This window comes from Salmo salar, chromosome ssa01 (assembly GCF_905237065.1).
Source record: "Salmo salar chromosome ssa01, Ssal_v3.1, whole genome shotgun sequence".
NCBI lineage: Eukaryota > Metazoa > Chordata > Actinopteri > Salmoniformes > Salmonidae > Salmo > Salmo salar.
In genome coordinates this window covers 67,612,247-67,634,726 of record NC_059442.1, presented here as the reverse complement: position 1 = coordinate 67,634,726, position 22,480 = coordinate 67,612,247, and the positions used below count along the sequence as shown (strand labels likewise).

The 22,480-nt window shown below is 41.8% G+C and overlaps 1 protein-coding gene across 4 annotated transcripts in view; it reads left to right on the top strand.

Moving 5' to 3' along the window:
* LOC106607606 (serine-rich coiled-coil domain-containing protein 2) overlaps positions 1 to 21,762 on the top strand; it is a 42,950-nt gene extending 21,188 nt beyond the window's left edge. For 3 of the 4 annotated variants that reach the window (XM_014204729.2, XM_045721322.1, XM_014204733.2), the window contains exons 6-7: positions 5,983 to 6,111; positions 20,724 to 21,762. In XM_014204729.2, coding sequence (XP_014060204.2) covers positions 5,983 to 6,111; positions 20,724 to 21,449 — 855 coding nt within the window. In that variant the 3' untranslated portion in view covers positions 21,450 to 21,762. Of the gene's footprint in view, positions 1 to 5,982; positions 6,112 to 16,594; positions 16,668 to 20,723 lie in introns of all 4 variants that reach the window. The other variant, XM_014204738.2, reaches the window with a different exon arrangement.
* The last annotated feature ends 718 nt before the right edge of the window (positions 21,763 to 22,480 follow it).

Genomic DNA, 22,480 nt, shown 5'->3' with positions numbered 1-22,480 from the left:
TAGCCTAAAGCAGGGCTGCTTTTTAATGCCAGAGCATGTAAGTGGACGAGTGTGGAGGGAGGAGCAGAGCGTAATTCGAAAAGATTTGGAAAATGGTGTCGGCCTTCTCTCCCGCACCTATTTTGCTCTGGTATTGCTCAGCCACAAGCTCTGGGCATGCTTTTCTTAGCATTTTTTTTTTCCTTTTTCGCTATCACTTTTAATTAGGCCTATTCGGTTGTAATTATTTAGCCTACCACGCCCACAGTAGCCTATATCTAGTTTATATTCTACTTTCTAACATTAGGATATGTTGTTTCTATTTTGAAGGACTTCAAATATATTAACGCATGTTTCAGGTAGGCAATGCATAGGCTGCTATAAAATGTAGAAACATCATAATATAATAATAATATATTTAATGAAGCTAAAATGTCATAGATAAATCTTAAATAATAAAGGCCAGAATCAGTTTATTTTCATAAATGAAAGGGAATATATCATCTCAAACTGCAATGGACAAATGATTTGCACACAGAAGCAAGCGCAACCAAGCTTCAGATGTGCATTGAGTATGGGAAATGCGCTCTACAAATTAAATATTTATCATGACACAAGGCCAGACCCAGATGCAGACTCAGGAGGCAGATGGTTAGAGTCTTACAATGTTTATTAATCCAAAAGGAGTAGGCAAGAGAATGGTCGTGGACAGGCAAAAGGTAAAAACCAGATCAGAGTCCAGGAGGTATAGAGTGGCAGACAGGCTCGTGGTCAAGGCAGGCAGAATGGTCAGGCAGGCGGGTACAGAGTCCAGAAACAGGCAAAGGTCAAAACCGGGAGGACTAGAAAAAGGAGAATAGCAAAAAGCAGGAGAACAGGAAAAACGCTGGGTGACTTGGAAACATACAAGACGAACTGGCACAGAGAGACAGGAAACACAGGGATAAATACACTGTGGAAAATAAGCGACACCTGGAGGGGGTGGAGACAATCATAGGGACAGGTGAAACAGATCAGTGCGTAACAATATTATTATTATTATTGTTATTATTATTATAAAGGCAGAAAATACACATGTGAAAGCTTAATTACATAAAGGAATATTAGTGTAAATCTAGCCATAATATAAACAAGTGAAAGGAGAATTGAATATATACTGAACAAAAATATAAACGCAACATGTAAAGTGTTGGTCCCATGTTTCATGAGCTGAAATAAAAGATCCCAGAAATGTTCCATACGCACAAAAAGCTTCTTTCTCTCAAATGTTGTGCACAAATTTATTTACATCCCTGTTAGTGAGCATTTTTCCTTTGCCAAGATAATCCATCCACTTGACAGGTGTGGCATATCAAGAAGCTGATTAAACAGCATGATTATTACACAGGTGCACCTTGTGCTGGGGACAATAAAAAGCTACTCTAAAATGTGCAGTTTTGTCACACAACACAATGCAACAGATGTATCAAGTTTTGAGGGAGTGTGCAATTGTCATGCTGACTGCAGGAATGTCCCTCAGAGCTGTTGCCTGAGAATCATGTCATGAGCTGCCTCCAACATCATTTTAGAGAATTTGTCAGTACGTCCAGCCGGCCTTACAACCGCAGACCACGTGTAACCACGGCAGCCAAGGACCTCCACATTCGGCTTCTTCACCTGCAGGGTCATCTGAGACCAGTCACCGGACAGCTGATGAAACTGAGGAGTATTTCTGTCTGTACTAAATCCCTTTTGTGGGGAAAAACTCACTTTGATTGGCTGCGTCTCTGCCCAGTCATGTGAAATCCATAAATGAAGGCCTAATTTATTTATTTAAATTGACTGATTTCCTTATATGAACTGTAACTCAGTAAAATCATACAAATTATTGCATGTTGAGTTTATATTTTTGTTCTGCGTATTTCCAAAACCTGAAATTGAAAAACACATTGAGATGAAGCCACCCCCGAGTGTGGATTCTATTTCCACAAAATGTTATTGTGCCATTTATTTTTTGCGATTGGAGAAAGAAAGAAAGTTGGTGGACAGTACAGTGCAATAAACTTTTGTGAACTATTTACAGACAAATATATACAAATGAATACATATAGAAGCAAATCAGCCTGAATATCAGGATGCACAACTGCAACAGGTTTCGAGTCGACTACTAATTCATACGCAAATCTGAAACGGTTCTTTAGAGATTGCAACCCCTCTGTCCTCTATGTTCATGCCACATGGACCTATTGACCCAGCTGTGGATACGTACTACAGACTGGTGCATAAAGACATATCCAAGTTGGAGGCCTCTATCCCCTATTTCAGGAATAACTTTACCCGCTCTGAGAAACAAGCCCTTAAATCTCCAGAATGCCACCTCCATAGTCATCTGCCCAGCGGACATGGGAGGCGCTGTTACTTTACAAGACTACACTGTCTATAAGACTGAAGTACTCAGGCAACTGAATGATCAAACGTTCTAGAAGAGACGCATTACAAACAAAATAGCTTTTGGCTGTAATCGACTGTCACAGAGGGCATGCAAAATGGTGGTATCACCAAAAGAGAACACAGATTATTGGTGCGTAAAAACAGCTCCACACCAGTTATCTACAATCTAAATCCCCAAAGGGACAGGACAAATCTTCTTTGCGATATCAGACCAGGTTTGGCAGAAGGCATGATGATCTCTACTCAGCTTCAAATGCCCTAATTTAATAAAAATGCGTCTGAATTGTGACACATTTGTTTACCAAAGACCAATTAGACATTAGTTAAACTATTTCCCGCTAATAAAAACAACTCCACACAACGGTATTGTCCATATCATCCATGCATACATACACCTCAGACATCTTTTGCCCAGTAGGTGGCTTTTGATTTCTGGTAGCTTGAAATGTTTGAAATAGCCTTATCAGTCTGCATCAGCCTGCACAAAATAGTAAGGTAATAATTGTTTATTATTTTTTTTATTAATATTATTATTGCTACTGCTGTATGAGGCTATAAAACTGCCACAGCAAGTTGATCTCTGCAATGCAAGGATTTATTTTGCAACCCATACGCCAAATCCATCCATTACGCATGGTTCTCTCTAAAGCACTGCTTCTCGAGGATGCATTCCAATCATCAAATTAATAGGTTAAATTCAAATTTGATTTGCCACATGTGCGGAATACAACAGGTGTAGCCTTTACTGTGAAATTCTTACTTACGAGCCCTTTCCCAACAATGCATAGTTAAAAATGACAAAAAAATTACGAACATTTTCAAATAAAAATAGAAAATAGTAACACAAAAGACAACAATAACAAGGCTATATACAAAGTGTACTGAGTCAATGTGCAGGGGTATGAGGTAATATGTACATGTAGGTAGGAATGAAAGTGACAAGGCAATCAGGATAGATAATAAACAGAGTAGCAGCACTGTACTGTATGTGAAGAGTGTATAATTGTGTGTGTTTGTGTGTGTTGGAGTGACAGTGTAAGTATGTGTGATTGTGTGGGCAGAGTCCAGTGACTGTGCATCGAGACAAATTGTCAGTGCAAATAGTCTGGGTAGCCATTTCATTAACAGTTCAGCAGTCTTATGTTATGGCTTGGAGGTTGTTGTCATCGGTGCTATTGAAAATCAGAGAGCTTCCTTAAGTTTCAGTAAACAATTAGCATACTCTTTAAAGATTAAACAAAGTCATCTTTTTATTTAGGTGATTTAAAGTATTTTGATATAACAAGTTAAACCTTTCAATTGAATTCCTATCACAAACCTATTTTTGTATTCTGGTAGGCTAATAAAAACATGATGTTTGCAGCATGAACCAGCCTATTATCTCTGAAGTTCAATAATGTATTGGTGATGAATACTTTAGCTGAATGTTTAGGCTACTATTAAAGTACTCATATAGGCCACTTCTCTGCCAGACTGCACAATATATCTAGTCCGACCAGTAAGTGCGGTCTAAGCAATTCCCTTATGATATCACGCTACCTCCCTAAATTGGTTCTATTGATGTAAAATGTCTGTTTACCTCTTGTGTCGCACACATTTAATTCTAGCTCACAATCAAGGATGGCTGTGTATTCCCTCCAGCAGTGGTGAAGTGTAGACTATGTAGCCTTGTGATACTGTCCTACTGGACTCTGTGTCGGTCCCTACTTAAATGTAATAGATTTTTGAGAAATTACATACACACATGGGGGTGGCTTCATCTCAATGTATTTAAAATGTTTGTAATCAAGCTTTTACATTTGTGTTTTTCCTGTCTATATAATGATAATATTTTTTTATTTGTAGGGTGCATTTCCCATGCTCAGTGCACATGTGAAGCTTGTTGGTGCTTGCTTGTGCGCACAAAATGTTTGACCGCTGCAGTTTGACATGATTTATTCCTCTTTATTTATGAAAAGGAGCTGATACTGTCCTTTATTATTTACATGTATATGTTTTAGCTTAATTAAATTGATTTATATTATGGTGTTTCTATTCCAAGAAAAGCAAAAATACATTTTACAGTAGTCTATGTATTGCCTACCTGAAACATCTATAATACAATACCTTCAAAATAGAAACTACATATCCTATTGTTAGAAAGTAGAATCTAAACTAGATATAGGCTACTGTAGGTGGGGTAGGCTAAATAATTACAACCAAATAGAGGAAATGAAAAATGCTAGGGAGAGCATGCCCAGAGCTTGTGGCTGAGCAGTACCAGAGCGAAATTGGAGCGGGAGAGAAGGCCGACACCATTTTTAAAAAATCTGCTTGAATTATGCTCTGCTCCTCACTCCACACTCACCCACTTACATGCTCTGGCATTCAAAAGCAGCCCTGTTTTAGGCTATCAAAGAACTAATGAATAATCACATTAATGGAATCAATGAATGAATGGCTGTAGCAAACCATTACATGGTCTGAGAAGCTGCGTAACAAATGAGAGCTAATTAGACTAAATAACTATTTTTTTACTAAGTCGTTCAAACGAGATACGAAGTAATTGGAATGAGATACTAAGTCGTTCAAACGGGATACAAAGTAGTACAAACAAAATAATTCCAAGAGTACAGTAATAGGTACAGTAATAGAAAATGTCAGAGCAACGTCAATGTTCCAACCTCTCCAGCTCTCCCAATTCCAATTAGAATAGCCCACATAGCACCGCTCTTCTCTCCCTCACACTTCTGCCACCTCTAACATCACACACGCAAACAGTGTCTGGATATTTGCAGATCTCTGTCTGAACTTTAAGAACTGAGAATGGGAAAAAGCAAGCGATAGAAAAGATGGAGAGAGGATGAACTGCAGTAGGGAAGGATTCCGAGAGAAAGAGAGAGACAATAATAAAGAATTACTAAGGACACAGAGAGAAAGATTAAGGGAGTTATGTAATGGAATATTAGATGAGAGCCAGATAATGAGCGATAGAATAATAGAGGGAAGGGGACAGAGAGAATAACAGAGAGACAGATAGATAGAATAATATAATGATCCAGATAAAGGGAGAAAGAAATGCTGAATTCTCTGTGGGGTGAGCTGCCAAAATACTTTAAGTTTTGACTTTTGAGTTTGTGTGTCTGCTTTGTCAGCAGTTGATGCAGAGCTGCAGATGTTCTATCATTAGCAAAGGTTGGTTGGTGGTGGGATTTGTTTTTCTCTCTAAGGAGAGAGATAGATATGTGGGTATGTTGAATTTTAATGTAGCTTAGCTCTTCATTGATTATGAGGTTGGATTGGATTGAATATTAATATTAACCTCACCTCACTCAACATTGGGGCTCCTGGAATGAACACATTGTTTAATAACGACAAACTGCCAATTACCAACTGATCCACTGCTATAATCCAAACTTCAAAACCCACAGGGGATGACATACAAGCTCATAGAGTTAATAGGGTCTAACGACTCAGAAATAAGTTCCACTCATGCAGTTTTTGAATACCAACTCACCCTAGTAGATCATTCATTTGTTATTGTATTGTTCTTTTCCTGATACAGTAGTGGTAACTCTCTCTCTCCTCCCCCAGCCTGCTCATGCTGCCCAGTCCGGGAGGTGTCACTGCCACCAGAGGACACCGTCACTCGGGGGGGACAGACGAACGCACCACGACAAAGCCACACAGACCTCATGGAGAGGACAAGGACACAGCCAAGCCGTGAGTACACCTACAGTATATATACCTGGAGAGAGGAGACCTAAATCCAGTTTGTCTCCAATCTGTCCACTACTGCGTGCTATAGTCAGTCATCAAGCCAGTCCATCACCTATAGTCCCCAACCCTCATACTATCCTCCCATTCAACTTTCTCTCTCACCTATCACTGGTACTACATTGCCCAATCCCCCCTTCCTACTCCCACCCCATCACCATTGCCCTATATGGTGGAACCACTTGATGGATGGTAAGACTGACTGTGTGCTTGAGACAAGCCGTCAGCCATGTACAGGTGTAGTGACTTCTTTTTTCTTTTATCCTCTGTCTGTCTCAATCTCACTTAGTCTTTCCCCATTTAATTATTCTATTTCCCCGTCTGATATACCCTCTCTCTTTCTGTTGCTTTCTTTTCATCCACTGTTACATTCAGTTGTGTGAATGGTTTTGCTTCTAACTCTTTGTAGGGAAACACAGTCGATAATGATAACTTTGACATTGTCCAAATTGCTCTGAAAGGTTAGGAGGAATATAGTGAAGTGGTTTATGAGAAGAGGAAAAAAGAAGAGTGTAAACAAACAGAAATCAGATGACAACCACAGGGTGTTTCTCTTTTTTTCCCCTCTTTATTTCACACAGTATCAAAGTTACACGTTTCATACGGTTTAGTTTTGCACGTTTTATGCTGTACTGCAGATTGCACTTCCCATCCTTTCTGCATCTGTCCTTTCTCTCCTCCCTCTCCCTCTCTCTCCCACTCCCTCCCTCTCTCCCCTCACAGTTCAAAGGGCTGCTGGAGCAGGTGGAATATTTGGTTTATCTTCTCCTCTGATCTTAGTTCCCTCCACTACTGTGAATGTGTGACATCCTGTGGCCTGCCTACTAGTCCCTCTATATGGGTTTACCCAATGCATTACACTACTACTGTCCAATGACCAGGATGTTGTTTGGGCTTTTAAATGTCTAAACTGTTATGGAATTTGAGAATTTATATACACCACACTTTGATGAATTTAACGTAGTCCACTGTATCTTCGGAAGATATGAAGGGTACCCATGTTATTAGATATAACTCTTAAGTTCCCATGGCTTAGTTGATACACTGTTAGCTAGGGCTGGGGCAATGTATGGAATGACAGATCGTCCTCTCCAAACATTGTGGCGTACGGAGGGGGAGGGAAGAACCATAGACATTAAAACCAGTAGGTAGTGACAGCGCTGACATCATCCACGTAATCTTATGGAAAACTCCCGAAGGCTCATGAAGCCGGAAGTATTAGAAATTGAAGCGTGCCATATTGCTGAATAGGGCTGAAAGGCACCAACAAGTTGCTACGGATCATGGTGAAAGTTTCCGTAACTAGCAAAGGATCATGGTAAATGAACAGTAGTCTTTTTCATCCTGCCTGGGAAAGTCAACCAACCAGGCGCGAGCCTCTTCGTAGCCTGCCGGCCTGTGATTGGTCTGTGTCAGCAAGTGGTCCTGTGTGTCGACAAATGTAGTAGTCAGAATGGATCACTATTTAATTCAATATCTACAGTTGTAGCAAACTTTTTAATAATTCAGTCGGGATCGAACTTGATCATAGTTATAGAGCACAAAACGTCCGTACATTTTTGGGGGGTTTGGCCGTTCTGGCGATCGTCATTTACATACTTTACGCTTTCTAGGGCAGACCAGGAGTTTTTGCACTGCTGGGTTGCTACAGTATGCAGTCACTAGCAGAGCTTGTGACTTCACGCTCCATACCGGACACTGGGTGCCTGCGAAGAACACAATATAAAGGACACATAGGTTATACCAGAACTGTGATTTGGTGCATAATGTCATTCTTCTTATTTCAATTGTTACAAAAGCCACGGTAACAATCTCATGAAATCATTGTTCAAACAAAAGTGTTAGACCTAGTTACTTTTTAACCGAGTCCAGGCTGCAGAATGATTTTCAAATTGGGGGAGCTATGTTTCTCTTGTCCATAAAAATACTCCGATATAGTTATATTAGCCTACCTTTAAAAAAATAATATTATAGCCATATCAAGTGTAGGCTATTATTATTTCAACTTGATGATCTGGGTAAGCGCATTTGTGACATTCTTTTGTCCATTAAGCTACTTTCCGACAGTTTCAGACTGTAAAAAACAAAAAAGGAATGTGACAGGATTTCACTTAGTAACTATAGTATAACCTGCCTTAGCTAAATCAGAAAAAAACAAAACAATGGCTGACTTGGTGGGAAAGAAAGCACGTCTTCGCCTGTTTGACAGTTCTTCGGTTTCAGGCTGAGTGATAGAGGTGAGCCAGAAGACCTGACCCAAATCACTTGCAGAATATGCTAAAAGCTTATCAGGGCAAAGGATGGACAGACCTCAGACCCCTGTCATCCTGCTGAGTTCGCTACTCCGGGGGTGAAAATGCTGCTGGAGTTCCTTGATATAAAGAATGTTATAAATCATTTGACTGTATATTTATAATTTGGCAAAAGGCATAGCCTAAGAATAATAGGCTAATTGGTTTTTACCCTATGTGTTATAAAGAATGGTATTGGCTAAATAATTGATTTTATCTGATTGTTGTGGACTTTTATATAAATTCACCATTTGTAAGCTATTCAAAATAAAGTTGGTCATGAGACAACTCCGACAAATCCCCCCCAACCCCCCCCCGCTTATTGGAAAGACTGCTGCGGGGAGTTTAAGCCCGATTGCCAGTTGCTCAATTCAAGGAAATTAATAAACACTTTGACAATATTATAAATATTAGTTTATGCGTTGGCAAAGTAAGTTTACAGCATCTTTCATTGACAGTAGCCTATGTGTAAGCCTATATTATTGTCTGTTTGGTTTGTAAGGAGGGATTTTCTGACTGCACAATTTATGTTGCCTACACTTTGGTCAGGTAATGCAGAAAGGTATCAGGTTTGTTTAAACTTCCTATTCGATTAGTCTATCTTCCAATTGTTTGTTCTCTGTCGTTATTACAGTACTATGTTTTAAATTAGGCTACTCAAACAACTTTATGAGATGGAACTCTGTTAGGCCTATAGATTCATTCGATGGTTGATCATGATTGGGGGAATAGGGAGAAAAAGGGAAATTAAGATTTTGAAACAATAAGCCAGATAAAGGAGTATCTGCTGCAAAAGGCCCATGATCATCCGACATTGGAAAGGAGAGGAATGTGGGGGAAAAACACATTAGGCCCTATCTGATATTTTGCGCTGTTTTGGTACTCTCCTCTCTTTCTACAATCTAAATTGTTCTCTTGCATTATGTTAAAGGTCCAGTATGTAGCTTTGTGCACTACCAGAAAAAATCCACATAGAAATGAGAGTCATATATTAAAAGTATGTGAACACCTGCTCGTCAAACATCTCATTCCAAAAGCATGTGCATTAATATGGATTTGGTCTCCCCTTTGCTGCTATAACAGCCTCCACTCTTCTGGGAAGGCTTTCCACAAAATATTGGAACATCGCTGCAGGGACTTGCTTCCATTCAGCCACAAGAGCATTAGTGAGGTTCGGCACTGATGTTGGGTGATTTGGCCTGGCTCACAGTCAATGTTCCAATTCATTCCATAAGTGTTCGATGGAGTAGAGGTCAGGGCTTTGTGCAGGCCAGTCAAGTTCTTCCACACCGATCTCAACAAACCATTTCTTTATGGACCTCTCTTTGTGCACGGGGGCATTGTCATGCTGAAACAGGAAAGAGCCTTCCCCAAAATAGGGTGGCAGCGTAGCCTAGTGGTTAGAGCGTTGGAATAGTAACCGAAAGGTTGCAAGATCGAATCCCTGAGCTGACAAGGTACAAAATCTGTCATTCTGCCCCTGAACAAGCCAAATCTGTTCTGAGGCTGTCATTGAAAATAAGAATTTGTTCTTAACTGACTTTCCTAGTAAAATAAAAAATAAAAAACTGTTGCCACAAAGTTGGAAGGACAGAATCGTCTAGAATGTCATTGTATGCTGTAGCATTAATATGTCCCTTCACTGGAACAAAGGGGCCTAGCCTGAACCATGAAAAACAGCCCCAGACCATTATTCCTCCTTCACCAAACTTTCCAGTTGCCACTATGCATCCACCAATCCCAGATTTGTCTGTCGGACTGCCAGATGGTGAAGCATGATTCATCACTCCAGAGAACGTGTTTCCACTGATCAATTTTTTTGCGCTACGCACTTAAGCACTCGGCGGTCCCGTTCTGTGAGGTTGTGTGGCCTATCACTTCGCTGCTGAGCCGTTGTTGCTCCTAGACGTTTCCACTTCATAATAACAGCACTTATAGTTGACCGGGGAAGTGCCAGTGTGCATGCGCCTGGCCCGCCACAGGAGTCGCTATTGCGCACAGGGACAAGGACATCCCAGCCGGACAAACCGTCCCCTAACCCAGACAACGCTGGGCCAATTGTGCGCCGCCTCATGGGTCTCTCGGTCATAGCAGGCTGCGATAGGGCACGCTACTGCCAGTCCCATGGAAATTTCCTCCGGCTCTTCAGTGAGTAGCTCCTCTCCACTCAGGAAGAGTTGGACGTGGCTCTCATCCCCTCAATTCTTATGGGAGGTGCTGGGAACTTTACACACTGTAAGAAGTAAAAATTAAAACAGACATACGAAATATGAAGGTTAGCCACTGGGCACAGACATCAATTCAATGTCTATTACACATTGGTTCAGCGTAATTTCAATGAAATGACGTGGAAACAACGTTGATTCAACCAGTGTGTGCCTAATGGGTAATCAAGTCATACTTCAAACAGTAAGTTAACAACTGAGCATACCTTACACAGTATTACTACTAACTTTGCATTCATTTATTTGCCATGCTGGGAAATACGTACCCTGTCTGTGACGTACAGCCCACTTGGATCTTCTTTGAGGAAGTAGGGGAGGAGCAAAAGGGCTGCAGTGATCTTCAGACGTTAAATTAGAGAGTGTGTAATAAAAAGGCTGGATTAAAGTAAATATAATTATAACGGCTGCATACTGTAAAGTCTACATGAGAAATGTCATGACAGATTATTGGGACCGAGGTCAGAGGAGCAGACTTAGTCAATTACATAACTAGAGATGGTGTAACGATCGTCTGGAAGAGGGGACCAAGATACAGCGCGGTAAGTTGTCATAATGATTTTTAATGATACACTTAAAAAAACAAACAGGGAAACCGAAAGCCAACAGTTCTGTCGATGCAAACCACACAACAGAAACAACTACCCACAAAACCCCAAAGGAAAACAGGCTGCCTAAGTATGATTCCTAATCAGAGACAACGATAGACAGCTGCCTCTGATTAGGAACCCTACTCGGCCCAAAACAAAGAAATACAAAAACATAGAAAAAGGAACATAGAACGCCCACCCAATGTAACACCCTGGCCTAACCAAAATAAAGAACAAAAAAACCCTCTCTATGGCCAGGGCGTTACAGATGGTCTTGTTATGCTGCTGGAAATGTGATGGAATAAACAATGTGGGAATAAACTATCCAAAGCCAGATTATTATGGTCTGGGTAGGCACAATGGTGTAAAAAGGTTATTAGTGTGTGAGTTAATGTGAGTAGGAAAATGGAAGCCTTCTTATATATCCCTTCCCTGTCTGGTCTCTCAATGAGGAATACTTTTGAATGAGCGCTGTGCACACATCCATGTATTGCCAGGTAGTCAGGCACACTATATATACAAACGTATGTGGAGACCCCTTCAAAATAGTGGATTCAGCTTTCAGGTGTATAAAATTGAGCACACAGCCATGCAATCTCCATAGACAAACATCGGCAGTAGAATGGCCTTACTGAAGAGCTCAGTGACTTTCAACGTGGCACCGTCATTGGAAAGAATGCATCCTACAAGTCAGTTCGTTAAATTTATGCTCAGCTAGAGCTGCCCCAGTCAACTGTAAGTGCTGTTATTGTGAAGTGGAAAAGTCCAGGAGCAACAACGGCTCAGCTGCGAAGCGGTAAGCCCACACAAGCTCACAGAACGGGACCGCCGAGTGTGAAGTGCGTAGCGCTTATTAAAAATCTTCTGTCCTCGGTTGCAACACTCACTACAGAGTTCCAAACTGCCTCTGGAAGCAACGTCAGCACAATAACTGTTCGTCTGGAGCTTCATGAAATGGGTTTCCATGGCCAAGCAGCCACACTAAGATCGCCATGCCAAGCGTTGGCTGGAGTGGTGTAAAGCTCACCGCCATTAGACTCTGGATCAGTGGAAACGCGTTCTCACGCTATACCATCTGGCAGTCTGACAGATGAATCTGGGATTGGCGGATGCCAGGAGAATGTTACCTGCCCGAATGCATAGTGCCAACTGTAAAGTTTGGTGGAGGAGGAATAATGGTTTGGGGCTGTTTTTTATGGTTTGGGCTAGGCCCCTTAGTTCCAGTGAAGGGAAATCTTAACGCTACTGCATGCAATGACATTCTAGATGATTCTGTGCTTCCAACTTTGTGGCAACAGTTTGGTAAAGGCCCTTTCCTGTTTCAGCATAACAATGCCCCCTTGCACAAATGAGGTCCATACAGAAATGGTTTCTCTAGATCGGTGTGGAAGAACTTGACTGGCCTCCACTGTGTCCTGACCTCACTGTGCTGTTGTGCGCTGCCAGACTCCGGCAGTGCAGTCAAGTTCAAATATGCTAAATCTGACATCATGATGTCATCACCATCGATGATTACTTGTCAAATATCGACGATGGCTGTCAAACATCGTCGATAGATGATGCAATCGTAAAATCGCCCAACCCTACTGTTAACTCAATGCAGTGATTAGAGTGACAGAGAGAGACAGAGTGTGTTTGTGCGTGCATGGAGGTGCAGGATAGATAGAGTACAGAGGCAAGGAGAAGATGCCTCTGAACAAAGGGCTTAGTAAACAGGGGAATGGCCTCATTAAAACAAACAAGCAAACAAGTGCTGGCAGGAAGACTAATCGAATGCAAAACCTTGTGTTTCATCAGGCCAAGACAAGAGGCTAATTACTGCTACACCCCCCTCTGTCTACCTCTCTCTCTCTCCTCCTCCAACTTTCTCTCTTTTATTTTTCTGTCTCTCTCCCTTCCTATTTCTTTCTTTAACTAAGCTGTAATCAGACACAATGCTCTTGTCATTCTGTCAGCAGGTTGGTTGTAGAGGGAGAGGGAGCAAGAGAGAGAGAGAGAGAGAGAGGCAATGACAGAACAGTTTGTGTCCAGCATTCTAATCTAGAATGATGGGTGGTTTTCACAGAGAGGTCCTGACAGTAGTCCACTATACCGCCTCTCTCTCCCACCCCCAGAGATTCCACACTCACTGCCCTACCCACAGCTACCACCAAAACTCTACTTTGAAAATGAACTTCATAATATCAGACAGGTGCAAATGTAATTGTGAGAACTATCAAAGTAAAAAGTAATGTACAGACCTTGGTTGTATGTCTTGTTATTATCCTCAGTCTAGCTGAAAGTCTTTCATGTAGTGGATGATTAGGTGAGTTAAAGTAAGATTTATCAAGCCAGCCATGACATCCTTCAGGACACTGCTAGCAGAGCTGCTAATGCCTTGACAACTTGTAATGAGCAATGACAACATGCTCCTCAAATAAGCACTCACACCAGCTTGTAAGATGAAAGGGGAAGCTAACGCTTTACTAGCATAACGGCTTATGCTTTGCTAACACTTCATTATGAGAAAATCAACAACAATATGCACAATTTATGAATGCTTCACACTGACATGTTAAGGGTGCTAATGACATCATGATGAAAGTCAAATCCATCTAATAACTCTGGTAGAGTTCAAGGTAGTTTATAGAGTTAGCCTACTTGTGTGTTTGATGGCAAGGGAAACTTTCCATACAAAACACCATTATGATTATTGCTAGTTCTTTGCTCGTACTTCCTAATGAAAGAGAATTCCATACTCCTCACATAAAGGGTTCCCCGTAGACCTGTCAGAGCTGGGAAGTAGCTACGTCTTCACACCAGAATGTAAGATGAAGACAGGAAAGCTCGCCCTGAGCTGAGACAGCCCAATGAAAATTCCAGCCACTGTCAGTGCTAGGCTCTCTTGCCCATTTCAAACCTTCCTTTCTGCAAATTAAGCCGTGGCAGGTGGCAGCATAGAAGGGTCCTGCTGTAATTGTGTAGTACAGAAAAAACAGGGAGGAAGTCGATCAGAAACCTCATTTTTCCTCCACTTCCCTCACTGCGGTTGTCTCTGAAATTGCTTGGGCATCCCAGAGAGTCCAGTCTCTCTCACTCTATGCCTATGCGTCCCTCTCGGTTTAAGGAGATGTGGCCAATTTAAGAGCAGGACCAAACAGTCAGGAGAAGGAGATTACCTGTTGACAGTCATCTCTGGTTAATGAAGAGCCTCCACTCTTCTTCTACACAGGATGCTTTTATCTTTATGCACAGTTTGGGTTTGTTCAGGTGGGATTGAGACGGTTATTGAGGACAGGCATTCACCCTCACACACAGACAAACAGTCGGTCTGATTCTTCAGCGCTAAATGTAATAGACTGTGGGAAAGAGAGTGAGTGAGAGAGACCGAGATGGAAAAGAAAGGAATGAGATATTGGAGGGAGGTTCGCATAAGAACCTCATGCATTTTCATTTGTATGCCTTTCTAAAAGGGAATATGTTTGCATTAATATCCTAGAGCAGGGAAATAGAGAGGAAGTGGTAAGCATGGTAACAGTGTGTGTTTTTTTCAAGCTCGTTGATGTCATACTTCCTACTCACACACTTGCTCACAACATTGCTAGATGTCTTGTGGAGTTCTGGGATTGTGTGTGTGTGTGGGGGGGTGTCTTTGTTTGTATGACAGTGTGTGTTCCTGTTTATATGTGCTGTTTGTGTACTGTATGTGTGCTGTATGGTGACTCTATACTCTCACATGTATAGGACCTGTCTCTATATGGATGTACAGTAACAGTCCAGTTTGGACACACCTACTAAGGGTTTTTCTTTATTTGTACTATTTTGTACATTGTAGAGTAATAGTGAAGACATCAAAACTATGAAATAACACATATGGAATCATGTGGTAACCAAAAAAGTGTTAAACAAATCAAAATATATTTTATATTTGAGATTCTTCAAAGTAGCCACCCTTTGCCTTGATGACAGCTTTGCATACTCTTGGAAATCTCTCAACCAGCTTCATGAGGAATGCTTTTCCAACAGTCTTGAAGTTATTCCCACATATGCTGAGGACTTGTTGGCTGCTTTTCCCTCACTCTGCGGTTCAACTCATCCCAAACCATCTCAACTGTGTTGAGGTCAGGGGATTGTGGAGGCCAGGTCATCTGATGCAGCAATCCATCACTCTCCTTCTTGGTCAAATAGCCCTTACACAGCCTGGAGGTGTGTTGGGTCATTGTCCTGTTAAAAACAAATGATAGTCCCACTAAGCGCAAACCAGATGGGATGGCATATCGCTGCAGAATGTTGTGGTAGCCATGCTGGTTAAGTGTGCCTTGAATTATAAATAAATCACTAACAGTGTCACCAGCAAAGCTCCCCCACAACATCACACCTCCTCCTCCATGCTTCACGGTGGGAACTACACATGTGGAGATCATCCGTTCACCTACCCTGCGCCTCACAAAGACACGGTGATTGGAAGCAAAAATCTCAAATTTGGACTCATCAGACCAAAGGACAGATTTCCACTGGTCTAATGTCCATTAATCATGTTTCTTGACCCAAGCAAGTCTCTTCTTCTTATTGGTGTCCTTTAGTAGTGGTTTCTTTGAGCAATTCAACATGAAGGCCTGATTCACGGAGTTTCCTCTGAACAGATGAGATGACTCTGTTACTTGAACTCAGTGAAGCATTTATTTGGGCTGCAATTTCTGAGGCTGTTAACTCTAAGGAAATTATCCTCTGCAGCAGAGGTAACTCTGGGTCTTCCTTTCCTATGGCAAACCTCATGAGAGCCAGTTTCATAATAGCGCTTGATCATTTTTGCGACTGCACTTGAAGAAACAAAGTTCTTAAAATGTTCCACATTGACTGACCTTCATGTCTTAAAGTAATGATGGACTGTCATTTCTCTTTGCTTATTTGAGCTGTTCTTCCAATAAATAGGCCTATCTTCATCATATCTGCGGCCTATACCACGCCTACCGTCACAACACAACTGATTGGCTCAAATTAGTTAAGAAAGAAATTCCACAAATGAACTTAACTTTTAACTGTTAATTGAAATGCATTCCAGTTGACTACCTCATGAAGCTGGTTGAGAGAATGCCAAGAGTGTACAAAGCTGTCATCAAGGCAAAACGTGGCTAATTTGAATAATCTAAAATATATTTTGATTTGTTTAACACTTTTTTGGTTACTACATGTTCCCATATGTGTTATTTCATAGTTTTGATTTCTTTGCTATTATTCTACAATGTAAAAAATAGTACAAATAAAGAAAAACCCTGGAATGAGTAGGTGTTTCCAAACCTTTGACTGGTACTATACGTCAAACCTCCTTTGTCTTTTCTCTGTGCAGGGTTTGCTGCCCACCCCCTTCTTCTCCCCCGGACAGGGTCCGCCCCGCACCAGCATGCCCCAGCGCAGACAGAGTGAGTCACTAACCCAACCTCCCCCCGGCCCCCCCTGTTGCCTTGTCTGCTTCCATTATCCCCTGTCTCTGCCCCCTTCTCTCCATCATTACTCTCTTCCTCTATGTCATCTACCCATTGCTTTCATCAGTGAAGGGGATGAGTGGTGTTCAGTTCATTCACCTGAACAAAGTGTGTGTAGGGAAATCAGTAGGTAGCATGGTTGAGTAAGCAAAAGCAGTGGGTAGTTTTTGTAAATTGACTTGGATCGTTATCTGACACCTCAGCGTAAAGTAACAAGCCTAGCTAATTACTTGGATGAGTTTATGACACCCGAATCAAGACCTCATCTTTTATCTACAGTACAATTAGTACATGGTAATAGTGAACAGTTGGTTGTTTATCATTTACTTTTAGCAAGTTCTTGAGACATTTTCATTTAAAATGAAGCAGACTAGCAATCACAGTGTGTAATGTCCGTCGTCAAAGGTAGACCAAGGCGCAGCGTGAGTTGGGTTCATCTTTCTTATTTATTTAAAGAAAGACACTGTGAACAAAATAAACAAACAAACGACAAAACAGTCCCATCAGGTACACAGACTTAACAGGAATCATTCACCCACAAAACTCAAAGGAAAAACAGGCTGCCTAAATATGACTCCCAATCAGCAACAACGATGTACAGCTGTTCCTGATTGGGAGCCATACCCGGCCGAAAAACAAAGCAATCCCAAACATAGAAAAACAGAACATAGAATGCCCACCCATGTCACACCCTGGCCTAACCAAAAATAGAGAACAAAAAATCCTCTCTATGGCCAGGGCGTTACACAGTGCAAATGTTGCCATTCTGTCCTACCAAACCCCACTATTATGAATACTATGTTTTCTGCTGATGAACTGAGGGTGACAGAGAAAAGGAGAAAAAAATAATGATAAATAAAGAGAGAAACTACATTGTTTTGATGTTTCTCTATGGGGCGCTGGTTGGGCATCATCCAAAGCATAACAGTAGGGAATGGGGGCACATTTCCACAACCACTGCAGTCTATTGGCTGTGTTAAATTAGATTTGACAATAATAATGTGGCAACCCCGCTGTCAATCAAAGGGTTGCATTTGTCGGGTTTGGCATCATTGACGCTTCAAGGTCCTAATTAAACTAGAGTCTTAGAACAGAGAGAGAGAGAGAAAGAGAGATATGTTCTAATGTAATATGCATGCAGGCATGTCATTAAAACATTGTGGAATTCAGGAGAGAGAAAAAAGTAAAGGGCAGAGTCAAGAGAGAAGTGAAGTGACTCATGTTTCTCAATGCAGTAATGTTGTTGTGGAGCTCCTGTTGTCAACGCTAGGCGTAAACAACTCGGTTGGGGTTTCTTGCTTGTACGATATTCGATATTAGAAAGGAGAAGTGTGGGTAGGAGTTAGGATCACATGAATACAGTAGATGCACTGGATAGCCAAATGCCCTGGCGATTGAGCTTGTTTGCAATTAACCATTTAACCCTTGAATTCAGGTGTGATGTAAGTGTGTCTGTCCTTTTCTGTGCTTGAATGGGAGACTGAGTCAGTATGATGAAGTGGTCAAGGTACTGACCACTTCATGTCATCACTCATTGATGCAAGTGCTCCTTTTCAGCTACCCAACTCTACCAAACTCTGTTAACCCTGTTTTAACAGTGTCTGTGCATGCGTGCATGGATGCGTGTGTCCTAGATGCGTGCGTGCATGTCTGTACTGTGCATATATGTAAATGTGTGTGTGTGTCTCTCTTCCTCTGTCAGTCTGCTTTCTGCTACTGTGTCTCATCTCCTATCTCTCTCTCATCCCAACTATAGAATGATTTCAGTGCCAATTTTATTTGAATTGCATAATTTTGAATTTGTATAAGGATATTGAATATTAATTTAATATTTGTGGATTCGTAATGTACAAATTGAATCATTGATTTCATAAATTGAAGAGCGTACTGTAAACTTACTCCGCAGCTAGCTTGATACTTTTAGATAGCTCAAACGGTTAGTACATTGACAAGGAGGGTGGTCATGTGTGTTTGCGAGGCAGAGGTCCTGAGTTCGAGAAGTCTTAGCTCTTTTTCATAATTGCTTATAGCCAACATTTTTGAAATTCTAGAGTCCCCCAAAAAATGTAAATTCAACATGCCACATTGGCTTCAGAATCCACCAGAAGCTTGTTTTCCACAGAACACGTTTGATTCTATCTGTTCTCTACCATTCGTGGCTGGCAAAGTACCAGGATGTTGTCTCAGGTTTTGAATCTGAATTTAAAGAACTGAATTTAAAAACTGAATCTGAATGCATCTGAAAAGTTGAATATATGAAATGTTGATAAACCTGAAATGATAGTATAATGACTCGCTAGGCGTGGCTGATAGGAAGGCATCGAGGAGGAACAGACAGAATTCCAACACACAGGGGCACAGCATAAACCAGGGTAGGCTGGCATATTTATTCAAATTAAAGGTTCACAAAGCTGGTTCTCAAACATTAACTGAAAACCCTCTCCCACTTTACTTAACTCAACCTAGAGTTAGCCTTAACTTTAAATAAAACAAGCTGGGCTGCTACCCAGCTTACCAACTTCACTTGTAGTCTGGTCACTTCTTCTTGCGGAGAACCCAATGACCAGGACTTCAAACAAATGCCTGTAGGGCTCAGCCTCCGGCGTCCACCAAGGGCTCCCCTTGTGCTGTACTACAGCAGCCCCTTAAAATGTGCAGTCTAACGAGGCAGAGTGGCCTCAGGTCTGGGCGTAGCCCTGCAGCCTACAATGCTGGTTGTGGGGCTTGACTGAAACTCTAAACAGTGGCTTTCCCCAGCCACGTCACCGAGGGCGCCACAATAGTTTGTAAACTTGACAATTAATGCAAAAATGATCAAAGACTCCAGTCACCCAAGTCATAGACTGTTCTCTCTGCTACTGCATGGCAAGCGGTACTGGAGTGTCAGTACCGTCCTTAACAGCTTCTACCCCCAAGCCATAAGACTGCTGAACAATTAATGGCCACTCGGACTATTTGCATTGACCCCCCCACTCCTTTGTTTTTACACTGCTGCTACTCGCTGTTTATATATCTTCCATATTGAAACTGATATATAAATATTGAATTTAAATATTCAATTAAATTTAAATATAATTTTTAAACTGAATGCAACATTCATTCAGTTTCAAATCATGAAAGACAAGTTGCATTTACGAATTCAATGATAAAATTGTGCATTACAAATACCAAAATATTACTTTCAAATTCAATATCTTAATACAAATTCAAAATGAATTTTTGTTGGTACTGAAATTACTCCATACCATCTCTCTCTCTCCTGCTCTTGGAATGCATTGTCAATGTTTTCTCCCTTTGCCTTTCCCACAATGCCTTTGGCAAGGAGTGGAGCACCTAGTACATTAAATCACTGCCAAAGCGTTGTACAGTAAGCGTTTCCGATCCCTCTAACCTCTACCCACCTGCATGCTGGCATGGCATGACATGGCACGATGAAAGCATGCCAGTGTTGATGTGCATCTGCATGCCGTGGGTTGATTTTGGAGTCTACCTAGTGTTCCTGCCAGACCTGCGATAACTATAGTTTTTAAATATGCTTTGTGGAAAGTAACTATTTTATGGGGGGAACAAATAATTACTTTGGAGGTGACTATTTTTATTAAGATCCCAAAAAATTACTACTTTTGAAAACTATTTGAATACAGATCTCAGAAAATGACTACTTTTTCAAAAATATTTCAATACAGATCTGAGAAAGCAACTACTTAAAAAAATATTTGAATACACATCTCAGAAAGTGAATACTTAAAAAGAATATTGGATTGAATGACTTTAACTAATGGTGGGTTGTGTCCAGAACAGAAACTATTGGATTAGCTGCCTTCAACTAAAGGCAGGGCTGTATCAGGAACTGCATAAATAGAATGAATAGAGCAAAAATGTATATTCCATTCTATCTGACAGAAGTTCATATGTGATGCACACAATATATTTATATCTCAACATTCTCAGTGAATTGATAGTAATGTGTTTATTTTTGTTTTTCACCCATAGCCACAAATACAGCCTTCCAGCCCCAGCCACCACGAGCACCTCACCCAAGAAAGACTAGTAAAAACAGCCCACACCGAGGGCCACAGTGACCCCCAGAGAGGGAGGAGGACCAGGGGAGATGGATCCCACTGCACAGACTCTGAACCACCCGCTGGAAGCCCGGCCATGGGTGTGGACACTCCACCAGTGCCTGACCCAGATGAATTGAGTGTGCTGCTTAGCACCCAGCTCAACATCCATGTCAGAGAGGGGCCTGGAACCACCCCCAGTCCCACCCAGGGGCTTGCTGAAGCCAGCAGCCCAACCCCAGGAGCTCTGTCCAGGCCAGAGGGAGGGCAGCGAGCCTCCCCACAGGGCCCTGGCTGCCCTCGAATCCTGCAGCCGCCACGCCTCCACAAGCGTGTGTCCATCCCGGCTCTGCCTCAGGGGGGCACTAATGGCTCTCTTCTTCGATCGGGCTCTTCAGCGCTGCTGGCCAACCACAGGACCAAGCAGCTGCCGCCTCCCTCCAGGGGCCTGACCTGCTTCAACTCTGATCCCCAGGCTGTGAGCCCGTCTCTGGACCACGGGGTGCTCGCTAAGCCCCGCGCTCTGGGGGTCAGGAGGGACCTTGGGAGAACCAGCCCTCCTAGCCCTAGTCTGGAAATGCCAGACCTGGGACTGCTCAGAGCCAGAGTCCTGGTTCCCCCCAGCCTCTCATGCATCCCCATGCCAAAGATCCACTGAAGAGTTCACATAATCAAACATGACATGTTATATACTGTATAACATCCCTCCTCTTCCACCTCCTCATGGTTCCTGCTCACCATGTGTGTGTCCATATGTGCGTGTGCCCACAGCTCCTTATGGACATTCAGGAACTGCCCTTAACTATTGTTTGAACTTCTGCTGAACTGAACAGAATATGTAGCATAGTCGTGTCTTAAAATTTACAAAATGTAAAGGTACAGTGCACATCTATTCAAAATGGCTCCCACAGGTTATGACTGAGATATACTGAAGGACTGTTTTATCCTTTATAAAATGTCCAGTCACTTGCTTAGCAGCCTTTTATTACACATTGTCTTATGCAGAAAAAGAATGACTAGCATTCATAGTTTCTCTTTGCTAATCTCTCACATGTACTGTACATGTTTTTTTAAAGAATGTTCCACTCAACTCTACTCAAACTCACATGGGTCCTTCCATTGAAACAGCAGCACATGGTTTGACTACAGGCTTACATGACCTCAGAAATGTTCAATTCCTCCCAGAGTGTAAAAAATAGAATGAAAGAAAAAAAGCAGATTGGGGAAAGAAATAAGGAGTGGAGTTTTCTGCTTAAACAGGAAATGGGTTGAAAGAACAATCGTTGACTAGAAAGTTTTAAGTATTTCCTCTAGAGTATGTCCTTCCACTAAACTCCCTGATGTACCTCTTTCAGACCAAGTGACAGGCACCACTAACTCCCTGATGTACCTCTTTCAGACCAAGTGAAAGGCACCACTAAACTCCCTGATGTACCTCTTTCAGACCAAGTGACAAGTACCACTAACTCCCTGATGTACCTCTTTCAGACCAAGTGACAGGTACCACTAAACTCCCTGATGTACCTCTTTCAGACCAAGTGACAGGCACCACTAAACTCACAGTGAACTCCTGAACCCTGAGTAACATAGGTTTACCATATAGTATCTACTAGATAGTTTTGGTTCGGTAATGGACTGATTAAGACAACATTATTGAACATCACTTCATTACATTTAGGCTACTTTAGA